This window comes from Egretta garzetta, unplaced genomic scaffold (genome assembly GCF_000687185.1).
Source record: "Egretta garzetta isolate BGI_Z169 unplaced genomic scaffold, ASM68718v1 scaffold54, whole genome shotgun sequence".
Taxonomy (NCBI): domain Eukaryota; kingdom Metazoa; phylum Chordata; class Aves; order Pelecaniformes; family Ardeidae; genus Egretta; species Egretta garzetta.
Window position 1 is genome coordinate 1,744,939 of NW_009259313.1, and position 13,983 is coordinate 1,758,921.

At 43.6% G+C, this 13,983-nt stretch overlaps 1 protein-coding gene across 1 annotated transcript in view; it reads right to left on the bottom strand.

Moving 5' to 3' along the window:
- The window catches only part of VIT (vitrin), a 63,004-nt gene that overhangs the window by 31,686 nt on the left and 17,335 nt on the right, over nucleotides 1-13,983 (bottom strand). The window contains 4 exon segments of the mRNA XM_009636444.2: nucleotides 1,943-2,076; nucleotides 4,264-4,420; nucleotides 5,443-5,508; nucleotides 7,352-7,421. Coding sequence (XP_009634739.1) covers nucleotides 1,943-2,076; nucleotides 4,264-4,420; nucleotides 5,443-5,508; nucleotides 7,352-7,382 — 388 coding nt within the window. The 5' untranslated portion in view covers nucleotides 7,383-7,421.

The window sequence follows — 13,983 nt, forward strand, 5'->3', positions numbered from 1 at the left end:
GCTCATTCACAATTTAAACATCACAAACTCTTGGTGACAATATCCTGACCAGGAATAAACTCTTGGCATGTTTCCAGGGTACCGTAGCGCATGTGGGTCTGGTCTGCTGAAAGGGGATTCGGCTGGAGAATAGGGGATTCAGTTCAAGCTCTAAAGCTGTCCTGAAATCATTGCCTTAGGTGACTTTGTATTTTTATTAGGGGATGCTTTATGCAGCTCTGTCTTTTTATGACTCATAATTGTAAAAAAAACCCAAACAACCCAACTCATCTCTTTTTGAGAGTGAGATCTGTCTGCATTCAGCCTCAGGCTGCCGAGAGGAACAGCACAGCCTTCCTGGGGTTTTAGCCTTCTAAATTTCTCTCTAAAATTCTAAAATTCCCACATTTTTGGTAGTTACAGCAAGAGTTTTCTTCCTATTTGTATATGAAATATGATACATTATAGGATACAGGATATATTACGGTAGATTTACACTTGAGCTAGTTTATAAACTAAGTAGTTCTGCTGACATCAGTGAGAGCACTCAGCATGTGTAAAATTAAGTGCATGAGGGATAAATCTCAGCATGCCTGCACATACCCAGATTCCCCATCATCCCCTCTTACACGTGCTTGTTACTTTCTCTTGTATCATTTTTTATAGTGTCTCATTAATGAAGAATACAGATTTGTTACTGTAAATCAAAAATTCCTACCGTTTTATGGGATAACAAACGAACATCTGCTGAGATAAAAAAAAATCTTATTTCCCATTTATGTACCATAATGACAATGTGCTGTTTGTTGGGGAAAAAACCAGCAACAAGTACAAGTAGCAGTTCAGCTATTCCAGGAAATTATTACTCATCCAAAATAAATTCTTCTCCTAATGTGGTGTACCCATGGCAGAATGCTGTAAAAAGTGCATGCAAATATATTAATGCAAATTCCAGATGACAGTTCCTTTTGGTCACTTTGAGACCTCCTTGGCTGTCCACAAATTTTCACATTTTTAGTGGCTGTTCAGTTGCTTGAGCTGTTGATTTTCCCAGGAATGATGTGGTTAACTAACATCAATTGGTCGTACCTATCCTAAACCTCCAAAAGTGTGGACCAGCAAGAACTGATCCACTGTATGGATGCAGCAAAAAATTAGATTTAGAAATTCTCTGGAAAGCAATGTAAATTAGACTCTCCTTTCACTCAGGTAGAATGAGTGCCACTAGGTTCAAGAGAATCTGAAGCTGGTGTAAAGGGGAGGTATTTAAAAAAAAAAAAAAAATTCTGTGAATTTTGTCAGTGAATGCAAGTGATATGCTGTATATATTACGGGGAGGAATGAGCATTAAATTAAGATGGCTTTTCATGCACTGAGTAGGTATCACAACTATTTGGCTAACAGAGTTGGGGAGAATTCATAACGTCCTTGGGTTGCACCAACAGAATTGCTTAACATAGGGTCAGCATAAATATGGTATGGCTATATGAGGCTTGAGAAGGGTTGAGAGAAGTCAGAAGTTGCTTCAGAAGATGTGAACTCGAGTGCAGGCTGAGGATGCTTCAAATAGTCAAAAGGCCCATTAGCTCCCTTAGCAGCATGACTTACCAGGGTGGAGAGCAAGTGCAATAGGAAGACCTCCCCGTCAGTACTGAGGCTTGGCTTTTATGCATTAATAGCAAGAATTAAGGTGCCCTCAGAGAGTCAATCAGCCTGTCACTTCCCGCAGGGGGCTCAGACCCACACTGGGCTGAACAGAGCACACTGCTGGCAGGGTGTATGTCTCTTGGTGGGCTACATAGGAAGCCCAGAATAAAAACTGTCTCAAGTGCATTATTCATGCTAAAGCTAGGGCATGCGGTGACTAAAGAGATCTTTAAAATGAGAAAGCTGCTTCCCCCTCAGCCCGTTGCTGCCTGACTGGTTGAGGAGAGCAGGCGGCTCCGGCGTTCCACCACGGTACCTGACACGAGGAAGGACTCCCTCCAGCGCGGCAGTGACAGGGACCGGACCCCGTTGGAGAAGCTCCCGCGGTAACCGGAGTGGCCAGCGACTTTCTGGACGAGGATCTTCCCACCTGCGTTGTCGATTATACCACTGCAAGGGGAAAACGTGGTGTCTGAAGGTGGAAATTCCCCCAATGCAAGAGGTATGAAGCGTTCACTTCTACCTTTAAACCAGGGGCTGTAGTGGAGCTGTGACGCTGCTACTAAGTCTGCTGTTAAGAAATATTTGTACTTCTTCCATGTAGAGAAGAGCAGTTTGTTACAAAGTGCTGTCAGGATCTGTTTGCTCTTCCCACTGATCTATTGGCCCCGTGTTAAGGTTGACCCAGTTGCACACAAGAACATGCTACTGCCTTCGTTAAAATTCCTGCAAGCTTGACTGAATAGCTTGATTGAATGGCTGAAGATACAGGGAGAGGTACTCAAGGAGGTTTTGGGCCAACCATGTGACAGAAATACAAATTTGAGGCAAATCTCCCACTCGCTTGACTTTTTCTTTTGTAAAAGATTAATGTTTTCTTTGAGTTCTGGTATATGTTATCTGCAAAAGAATAAGCCTGATTCTGACCTAAGCCTGGAGTAAACAGAACTCAATATTGCTGGGAGCTGTAGAAAACCTGGCAGGCTCCATGTGCGGTGCACATTAAATGCTGTTTGACATACGACGCAACATGTAGCTCAAGACAAACAGAAAACCTCCAGTTCATTAGTTCATGTCGTTTAGACATTAGGAAAAATTTCTTCCCTGAAAGGGTTGTCAGGCTCTGGAATGGGCTGCCCAGGGAAGTGGTCGAGTCCCCATCCCTGGAGGTATTTAAAAGCTTGTGTAGATGTGGCGCTTAGGGACATGGTTTAGTGGTGGGATGGCAGGGTTAGGTTAAAGGTTGGGCTCGATGATCTTAAAGGTCTTTTCCAACTTAAATGATTCTGTGATTCATGCAACCTGATGCGGCATCATTAGGAAAGCGGGCAAACCAGGAGGCGACTGTGACTCCGGAGGGGTGGTAGGGCTGGCCATGACAGCACTGTGCGGGAAAATAAGTGATGGGCAGCAAACAAGGGTGAAGAATGTGTTAGAGCTGTATGTTTCTCTGATGATTGCAAGAAGCTGCTGGTAAAATAAGTGTAAGGAAAGGAAATTCACTGCAGAAATGCAATGTATAAGCTTACAAAACCAAACCCGGGTGGCAAATGAGGAAAACTGAAACCCTCACTGCAACAATATAGGCAGCCAGCATTTGAACTATGGGGGAAACTGCAGTCACTATCAGTATTTTGTAGCTTCCCTTTGGGACAAGCTCTGCGTGCAGAGACAAGCAATTGCCATTGTGCACAAGCTTCTGAAGGAAGAATTTGTCTTTGGGAAGCCGCTCACCCTGCAGTCGCCTCCCCAGCAAGGGCCGAGCAGGCAGAGCTGCAGCCAGGAGGTGGCAGCCCTATGCCCACAGGCACGGCAGCCTGTGCACTGCGCAGTGCAAAGGTAAGGTACGAAGTCCCAAAGCCTAAACTAGTCAACTTTAGTCAAGATCCAAGCTATTTCACAGAACTGGAAGCACTGCAATAGCTCAAATAACTCCAAATGAATTCAAAGTCAAGACTTCATAAGTTCTTACTGCATTTTCAGCTGAATGCATCCTGCCTTTACAGCCTGCCTAGGGTTCTGCTGTGTTTTTGTGGTGAAGTTATTCGCCATTAAGATTTTATGCACACTTTTGCATGGCTAATGAACCTCGGCAAAAATTGTGCTATAAAATTTGTGTTATACATCTTCTTGCCCAGTGTCCTTTTCTGTGGCCTGAAAGAACATAACTCAGCCTTTGATATCAAGGACAGTTAAATTCAAATCTGGAGAACCAAAACTGATCCCAGAAGTATGAGAGCTATGTGTATTCATCACTGATGATATGCCTGTTTTTTTTCTGCAGCTTTATAAGTAGCAGCAGCTCCATCCCCATCTTCCACTTGAATAATAATAAGAGTACAATAATAATTTTCTATGTGTGAATGAGAGATCTGCAAATCTCAAGCCACTTCTTCAAAGGTTGAGAAAGTGTCTTCAAATGTGACTGATTTCAATAGAAACACAGGACTGACAGCACTTTACAAGACTGGATCCATTGCATCACATGTGGTCTTTCTTGCAGGTTTTCTACTAGAAGAGCAGCCTGTAATTAAACCTACAAGGCAGTGGGAACTTCAAAGGGTTTGAAAAGCCGAGAGCTCCCTACACTGAAATGATGGTTTTGTCTGAGTGCCTTGCTCGTTTAAACTCACTCACCTGTGAATTGCAGCATTGCACACACTGGAAAAGGAAGCATAAATGTCTGTGCCGTAAACACGGTATTTTACATCTTGACATCCAGGAGGGCATTTTGCAATGAATTCTGGATTGATTATCTTCCCCGCCTTGACATCGCAGTCGATCTGGGGTACATCTGTGAGTGTAAAATCTTGGTGAAGTCAGATTGAATGTTCTCATAGCTGAGTGATCTTGTCATGAAACAAGGAGTAACTGAGTGGCAGGGATGCCCTCCTCTTAATGCCTTTCTATCAATGGGTTTGGGATACAAGGCATGTCTATGTGTTCTGCATCTACAATATAACACATAATAAACCCTATACCGAGGGATGTGGCTGCAACTAAGGATGGAACTAAGCCTGAGGATATTTCTGACCTCCAATATTTGTTTCTTTGACGGAAATACCCATTATGACACTTTTCTGGAGAGAGAAAGAAATGTAGTCACCCAGGCTGTGGTTAACATGTTGGAAGGAGGGGGTAAGGGAAGAGGTGGCTGTGAATCAGGGCTGGGAAGGACTGTGCACATACGAGGCAGGATGCTTCCCAAGTCTCCCTATGTGCTCATGTAGCTCCGTGCCATCTACACCGCCAGGCTGCAGCCACAGCCCGTTATCTTGTTGCTTTTTAAAACTATTTGCTGGGTACAATTTACTTTGAACAAGGGGTTTACGTGTGCGTTCACAACCTCGCAGCAGGCTTGTTTGTCAACTAGATGAGCAAAATAATCTGTGGACAGAAATACTCTTACAGCAGTATAGCTGAAATTTATACATCCTAGTGTACAGGACATGCACCACTTCTCTCATGCTCATCAGCTACATATGCTTTGTGTTGCAGCAGGTCCATTGCACATATTTGTCTGTCTCTGTGAAAATCTTGGTGCTTGCTTAGACCCTTGTGTAGTACTTAATGACCTATGAAGACACATTTTAGTAGTGAAGTACACAATTTCCCCTTTACACATGTTCAGTAGCACAGACTTTACTTAGTGGTTTGATTTCAATAAAATAATCTGTTAGTTGACTCCCATTGACTCTGAAGCCAGTTGTGAAGAGTTACCAGAATATAACCTCACTTTGCAATTTTTTTTTTTTTTTTTAATGCATCAGACATGCAGGTTGTAAAGCAGCCAAGAATACTACTGGGACTACTTACATAGCTTAGCCTTCTTCATCTTCTTTGTGGCTTCCTTAGCTGCATATGTACATATAAGAAACACACCTAAAACAAAGAAAACAGTATCAGGAAAAAGGGGGACTATCAACATCAGTCACCACAAGCTCCTGTGCTTGAGATTTCCCAAATTTGAATCAACAGGTTGAAAAAATGGAATGGGAATATTCTCAACCAGAGCTAGGTTTCTACTTGTTGGTTAACTTCACAGTCAAGATGGTATCTACTGTGGGGCAGTTTTTTGAAGGGGATTAAAAATCTGTTCAGCTCACACATTCATCTGTGGAACTCACTATCGAAAGATGCCATTGAGTCCATGTGGTCCCATGAAAGGCCCAGTATTTCCAAAAGTGCTGGAAACTCTTTGTAATTGGTGTGATAGAGATGTTGGTGGAACATGCTCTGTGCGTAAAGCAACTGGGAAGTTAGGGAGAGGAAGATCCTTCTTAATAACCTGGCGGGGAGGTTATCCTGTAATTGTGTGCTGTGGCATTTCACTCACTGGTGGGGGTGGGTGTGGGATACTGGGCAACATTACAGACTGTATGAGGGTTCTAGTGTGGCATGTCCCAGTAAGGGCACTCATTTTCCTCAGTAAGTAGAATCACGATTGATTTGAAAAGCGTAACAGTAAAAGACATTCACTGTTACATTAAAACAAACATTACAATATATGCATGTATATGTACCTTGTTAGATTTACTTGCTAAGTGCGTGACATACATACAAAACCTCTTCATTCTCTGTGCTTATTTTATAAGTGCTATATTATGGGTAATTAATAACTTCATTACAAATATCTTGCTTTCCTATTCACCTTGCCCTTCTCTGAGCTTTCAGGGGGAATTGAAACTCTCTAAGATATGTTGGCTGATCCTCTCATCATTTGTTAAGTTAATCTTGCTAGAATTTGCAGCAGCAGTCTTATTTCTTTCTTTTATACTCTTCTCCCCCTAGACTGGTTGCAGAGAGTTTGCAGACTTAATCTATCCTAGACCTTGTTCTAAAGAAAAATTGCTCTCACAGTGTCTGAAGTGACAGTGTATAGATGGAGTATTGGGGCCTTTTGTCACTGATTGCAGTTGTGCAACCAAGGCAAAACCATGATTAGAAAAAAAAAAGGGTGAACTAGTGGAAAATAAAGTGCGAAGTCCCAATTATGTGCAATGTGAGGGCATAATTTAATGTGGAGAAAGTTATTTGGTCTCTTAGTAAAGACAGAACTACATAGATAGCTATGAATTTGACCTGAGAATGGCTATCCCGCCAGACTTGAGGATCCAGGCTAGAGGAAATATTGCCTGGGAATATCACAACTGAAGTCATACAGCACCGTCAGGCTACGTGGTGGCTGGTCTTCATCAAAGGGAGACATGTAAGTAAAGTACACTAAGAAATCATGCTTAATCAACCTGAGTGTTCATGTAAGATTAATTGCAAATTCTGGAGTCTCTACATGTTCCTCAAAAGCAAGATCCTGTCTGACTGCCAGGGGAAAGAAAACAAGACATGTTTATAGCCTTTTTCTTTGGCACCTTTTTGCTCATGAAAAGAGCAAGAACACAGAGAAAAATTGGGAAGGGATGCTTCCATGTAAGAAACAGCTGATTTTTCTTTGGAGGGAAATCTTTACATTACAGGTGCCATTTGATATGGACTGCATGAAGCTGGTCATGTACTTAGAGTAATTAATATTGGTTTTATGCCAAAGTCAAGAAGTTTGGGTAGCCCGTTTCTGAAAAGCTGTGTCAAGGCTTACTCCACCTGCCACTAATTGCTTCATCAGCCGTGGAGTCCAAAGGGAAGAGAAGGAGCCAGCAGCCTCTGGTCAGCCAGGGCAGGAGAATACAAACCCACAAACTACCAATTGCAGCACATCAACTGTACTTACCAAAGAAGGTTGCAATGACTGTGGCCTTCATGGTGAGTAAAGCAAAATGTGGATGTCTCACTAAGGAGCACTGAAAAGGAAAAGAAGAGTACATCAAGCCGCATTCAGAGGTATTGCAGATGGCACTGGAATGGTGGGGTAAGAGGGACCGTGCATTCTTCTTCAACCTTTCGCAGTCCTGACATGCTGCATCCTCTTCTCCTGCTTTGTAGAGCAGCTGATGTCCCCAGAGGAGATGATGTTTGGGCTGTAGCACTCCCATGGGCTAATTTTTTACTTCTTTCCAAGATTTGCCTTTTGCCTCAGGAAACCAAGGTTTCATTCTATCATACTTATCTCTGAAGCCAGTGGAGGGGGGGGGGGGGGGAAGGATGATGGGTATGGACATGCTCTGGCAGCTATTCAAGTTCTTTCACTACTCTTCTAAGACATAATCACAGAATTGTATTATCTGCACATCAAACCACGCCATGTAATCTCATAAAGATTCAGGGAACGGAAGCCCATTCACTCCTGAAGGACACTGTGTAAAGTATCTTGCAATCATGACATCGTCTGTGAGCCCAATTACTGGTTTCTTTCCTTTTCTGAGGTTGTGTTTGTGCATGTGCACACACACACAAGCACCTGAAATTAAGAGGGCTCTGCCAGAACATCTGGACAATGTTTTTTTTCTGGGTCTGTATATGTGGTTCCCAACCCCTGCCATCCCTGAAACTCTTGCCCAGGCTACAAGAACACAAACTTATCAGAACTAACCCCTCTCAGCTCCTCCTGAGCATCACCTCCCATGCTGCTTTTGCAGTTATTTGGTAATTGTTGAGGGAATCCTTGACTGGGCGTGCATAATTAATCTCAGTCATTAAAATACAAGATGCTTGAAAAATATCGGAGTAGTAAGAAGTCTGAGAGGGAGAAAATATTTGTGTGTAGTACAGGAAAAACTCAAGGATCAAAATAAACTTGGTCTTCAAAGAAAGAGATTGCATGCTTACAAATGGAAAAATTTGTACTAAAATAAAAACTAGCTTGCTATCAAGGAAGAAAATGCATGGAGTGTTAAAGCTGCAAATGATCAGGAAAGGCAAGATACCTGCCTCCTGGAAAAATGGCAGTGGCAGATTTCACATAGCAATTCCTGTAGTCAGAACCAGGGCTTCGGCCGCCCCAGAAAGAAATTTAGGCTGACAAGGCAGATACAGGAGAGAGAGAAAAAAATCTGCAATCTGTCTTCATATGCAATGTTTCCACATTTTTTTAATTTTAATTGCTCTTCTTTTTCAAGCAAGCCACATGCTTCTTGAGTGAGGCTGACTAAAATGGTATGCTAGACTAAACTGAGTTCAGCCAGTTCTAAGCCTGTGTAACTTATAACCCTTTTTACATGGACCAGCTGCACCTCTGAGTTTTTGTTTCTGTGCTGCGGTCAGAGAACTTCAAATGCTGGGACGTACTAAGAATATCACTTCCTAATAGTACTATGTCTTTCCTTAATGATCTGCCTAAACCATTCCTCCTGCTAGGTTGCTGAAGCTGAAAGCCACAGAGGTTGCTCAGAAGACACCGAACTGAACCCTGGAGGTGTGGAAAGTGGTGTGACATGGTGACTGTGTCTCTCTGCAAAATGACGGACAGTGCAGGGGGGGTGGCCCCAGACTGTACAAGCCATAGCAGCAAGAGCAGGTATGTGGTAATATTCTGCTGCCACTGTTAGTTTCTGTGAAAAAACCTTGCCCGTCTCCTGGAAGAAAAATCCATTTTAAGCATTTAGAGCAGTGTATTTAAGCATTTACTGCAGTGTATTTCCACTGTGAAGCTGCTAAAGGAAATAACAACAAGATGTAGAAGAGAGTTCAGAGGAACTTAGCTCAGATGCTTTTCTCTTCACTTACCTGTCTCAACCCATCACTATGTCAGGGGTATCAAAAAAATGCCCTCCCTGCAATGACTTCTCACTTCAGGTCAATCCCAGAAAAAGAGTCAGAATAAGAGTAACAAGTCATTTGCAGAACTACCAGGCACCATTAAAGACTTTACTGGCACTGACTTAGGCTTTGGAAAAGGCATTTTAATACGAGCATTCCCAAAATCTGCAGTGAATAAATTCAGCAGCGGCATCTTTAAATAAAGTCAAAGAAAGCTGTGAGAATTTGTCCTGACAGTATTTGGCTCAGTGCGGAGGTATTTTCATCTCCACTTTAATTAGAGTAGAAAAGGTCTGAGATGGTAGAGGATCCATGTAAAAGCTAGCTTCATGGGTGGGTTGCTGTGCTTTGTGGAGAGAGTCCAACACTGCTTAATTTCTCCTGTCTCACAGGATGTATATATACATTCTCACAGAATGGGTAACCACCTGTACCACCAGGGCTGAGCGAGACTTCTCATTGCATTCTGAAGACCCTGCTGTCCCCAGGCCAAGGCCAGCTGCCCCAGGAGCCATGCCAGCCTTCTTGGGTGGCACTACCCCAGGCTTGGCTTCAATCACAATCTCTGCCTGCTCTGCTGGTGGCATTGCTTTTCAAGGTGACAGAAAGTGGGCTTTTTTTACCCTAAAATATTATGAATTTCCTGCAGTAAGAGGCCAAGAAATCTAAAAGGAGTTTGTATATAAAGCCTGTTGAGGGCAAATGAGTTCAGCAGACCTCTTAGCCTGCAAAACCAGATATTTTATCAGTAAGAGAGTTAACAGCAGCATTTAGACAGGGCTGTTAGATTTACTTAATGGATTTGTTGTCATAGCTACACACAAAAGCATCGTATTGTGGACTCTCTACTTTTGCTGGTGCAGTTTATACTAGTATCCTGATGGAAACAATTTATAATATTAAAGAAACTTACTTTTTGCCACTATATTAATTTCTGCATTAGGCACTGGCATGCTGGGAGAAAATGTGTATATATCCTGTGACCCAGCTCTAGTGGCAACACTCTTAAGGGGGTCCTGGCCTTCAGACCTTGGGCTCTCACATGGGGGCAAGTGCAGGAGGATTTACACTGCTGACTATCAAGCGTCCGGCTTAGAGGCTCCAGGCTTTCCGTTGTGGGAAGTCTGTGTGCATTCATTGTATTTGGGGCCTAGGGAGTCACCTGATTTATGCCGTATGAGACCTCCTGTACTGTGCGCTAGGCATGGCATCCGCTGCTTCGAACTGGTAAAGGGAGCAGCAGCCTGGAATAAAACAGTGAGGCTTTTTGTTTCTCTGGGAGAGAAAGGGAAAGCAGGGCTCCAATCCATGTATATGACAGGCTGTTTAGTCCGTGTGGATCCACTGGGATGTTTGGGGATGATTCATCTGTAGATCAGGAATGACATTCTGCTATTCAACTCAAAGCTATTGTTCCTTTGTTCCTTTACCAAACTAATAGATCCCATTAAAACAAAACTGAAAGTTTCTACTTTGGGTTAGTCTGGAGTATGAATTGGCTGAGATTTCCTCTTATCAGATTTCCATTCATGCAGTATTTGCAGTCCCAGACAGTACTGGTAACTAGTGACCATTCAGTATTAAATCTCCTAAACTGTATGCTTGGATCTTTTTTTATCAGAGTGCTTTTTCCCACCTGTATCCTTCAGACTGCCATAACAAAAGTTACCCTTATGCAAAGAAAGCAGTTAAGTATATGCATTACATTAATATGTGCTTAAATCCCAGCTAAGTTCTGTGTTTCCCAGTGAAGATCCCATTTTACCTTTTAAAATCAAATTTCTATTTGAATGTTGATTACTTTTTCCGTACTTGAAAAAGCTGGAATGCTTGGGAAGATGCAGTTAGCAAACTATTCTTTCTGCATACAAAGATTTTTATACTGACCTTTTATTAGCAGCTTGACTTTTATAAAGATCTGAGAGCTGCTACATGCTGCAAACACACAGATGGTTTAAATCCATAGAAATTGTCACTGTATGGCAAACTATAACACTTTCTGAAGGAAGTGTAGGTTTTAAGTCTTTGGGGTTTGGTGTCAGGCACTGCTGTCCATTCCACGGGCAAACCGAAATTCTTTGCTGGTGCCACGTGCTTTGTCTCTGCAGGAGTAAGCAGTTTAGTTCCTGTAATCTCCCGTGCTGCAGAAATTAATTTGTGTTCTCTCTTTGTACCACAATAGTGTGTGTTATTGTTCCCCTTCTCAAGGGGTTGTACTATCGCAGCAGCACTGGCACCATCAAAAAACAGAAGTGGACTTTGTTTGAAAGCCATCTGAGCAAGCAGCGTGGAGTTAACAACATTGATCTCTAAGCACTGTGGGTTGAGTTAAATATGTGCCCTTTATGGGAAAATCAAGTGGGCTTGGTGTAGGTGTGAGTAAACTGATTTGGATAAACAAGAGCTGATCGTCATCTTCTAGCATAAAACATTTTTGATTTCTTTTTTGTTTTCTTTTGTCTCATTTTAAAAAAAAAAAAGTTTAACCCTTTCTTTGCTTCATGCTCATACTCTGTCCCCATGGTATTGTACCTTGCTCGGCCATACAGTAGCTGCTCATTTTGGTGCACACTAGGTAACATGGCAAACGCTTGTCTCCTGTGATTTAGCTTCATCCCTTTTCTGGTCAGAGGGAAGGAATGATGTCCCCTCAGTGTGCTGTGTTGCTCTGAAAGTCTGGTACACAAGAAAAAACATGTCTCAGTGGCTGTTTATTTTAAAAAGGCAGGTAATGAGTTCTGCTGAGCCAGAAAAGCCGAGCTGATAACTATATTTCATTTCAGAGGCTTAGATTGTCCTGTAGGTATCCCAGGCCAGGTCACAAAAGGTAAGGTCCAAGGTGCTATTTTGCAAGGGTGAGCTTGTTTGCATGGGATGCTGGACTTTGCTCTTTGAGTGGTCTGAAATAGAATGTTTGCATCCAGGAATTAAAAAATATCACAGACCTCATCACCTTCTGCTATAAAAAAGGTGAGTGAACGTTCACCTGTTTTTTTTTTTTCATATATGAAATAAATTGCAAAAGGCTTGCTATAATTGAAGCAAGAGAAAGCTAATATCTGTACTAGCACCATCTGCAAAGATAGGACATGGTAAACTTTATGATATCAAGGAGAAGAAATGAATTGCCCACACAGTTTGTGGGAAGTGTCAATAAGAAACTCAAGGTTTCCCATACCACGTGCTTTCTTCAACCTTCTTCAGCTTTTAGAGGAGCCTCTGCTGTGGTTGCAAATCCCACATCTTGGCCAGACAGCCGGAGGCAGGTGGAACTAGGACTGAGAACCCAAGAAAACCTGCCTGGAGGTGATGCTAAGCTTCAGAGCACCATGGTGCCCTCCACTTAATGATCCAGCGCCTCAGAAGGAGCTGACAAGGAAAATCAGGCTTTTCTGGCTGCTGGTCTTTCCCTTGGGGTGGAGTAGTTGTAAGAAGTGTCAGCCATCACACATTAGGCAATTGTGTGTTTAATAAAGTGGACAACTAAACTGCTGCTCAACAGGTTTCTGAGCCCGGGGACAGGTTGCACTTTTACCTTAAAGAGTCTTCGCGTCAACATGCACAGCTAGCATCAGGATTACAGTCAGGTCTGTTCATTTTGAATAATTTCCTTTAACCACTGATGCAGTAGCTACAGACTCTTTGCCAGCTGCTTTCTGAGGCCATGTGAATCCCAGCCCCGGTCAGAGGTGGTCGTCCACCCCCATGGTGGTGGCCCCTTCAATAGCAGGGGGGTGGGTGGCTGCTGCAGGGGGGTTTTTTTTGCCTTTTAGGTCTTCTGCTTCAGCGATGGGTGCTGAGGGCTTGAACACTGCTCCGTTTCTTGAACATGTGCTGGTTTATGCCCTACTGAAGTAGCTGTCGGCCCTGTTTCCTCAAAGAATTTCAGCACGGCTTTCTGGTGTCAGGGTGCGGCAACCACAGGCGGGTTGGGCTGTTCAGCCTAGCGGGTGGCCTGTGAGCTGCCTAAGTGGGGTGTAGGCCTATTGCCCCTAAAAAACAAAACATGGGAAGTTTCCCCCTGTGGCCTGAAAGACTCTGGCTACCCCTGCACAGCAGCATCAGCTCAGAGGTGGTCAGAGATTGTAGCCTCTGCTCGGAGAAGCCCCAGGAGTTCAAAATGGCGCTTGGACAGAGAAGAGGCCTCACCTCTTGCAGGCCCTCTGCAAAGTGAGCGAAGAGATTTTTTTGAGAGCCAGGGTGCCATCCCCAAGGGCACCGAGGATGCTTGGGCATGTTCTCCCCTCTCTACCGAAACCAGACCACGGTGCGCCTGGGATCCTAAGAGCCGTGAAGAGGCCCATGGAGCCCCGTGGTTTGGACAGTCAGGTGGGGAAGAGGGCGTAGGGTCCTAGGCCCTTCCCTCTCCCTGGGCTCACGCCACTGTTCACGCCGTAGCCAGCTGCTGTGAAACGCGCGCTCCTGCCAGGAGCAAAGCCAGAGGCTCTGTCCTGGTTTTGGCTGGGATAGAGTTAATTTTCTTCATAGTAGCTAGCATAGTGCTGTGTTTTGCTTTTAGTACCAGAAGAATGTTGATAACACACTGATGTTTTTAGTTGTTGCCAAGTAGTGCTCAGACTACTCAAGGACTTTTAGAGCTTCTCCAGCTCAGCCAGGTGCATAACAAGCTGGGAGGGGGCACAGCTAGGACAGCTAACCCAAACTGACCAAAGAGCTATTCCATACCATAGAACGTCATGCTCGGGG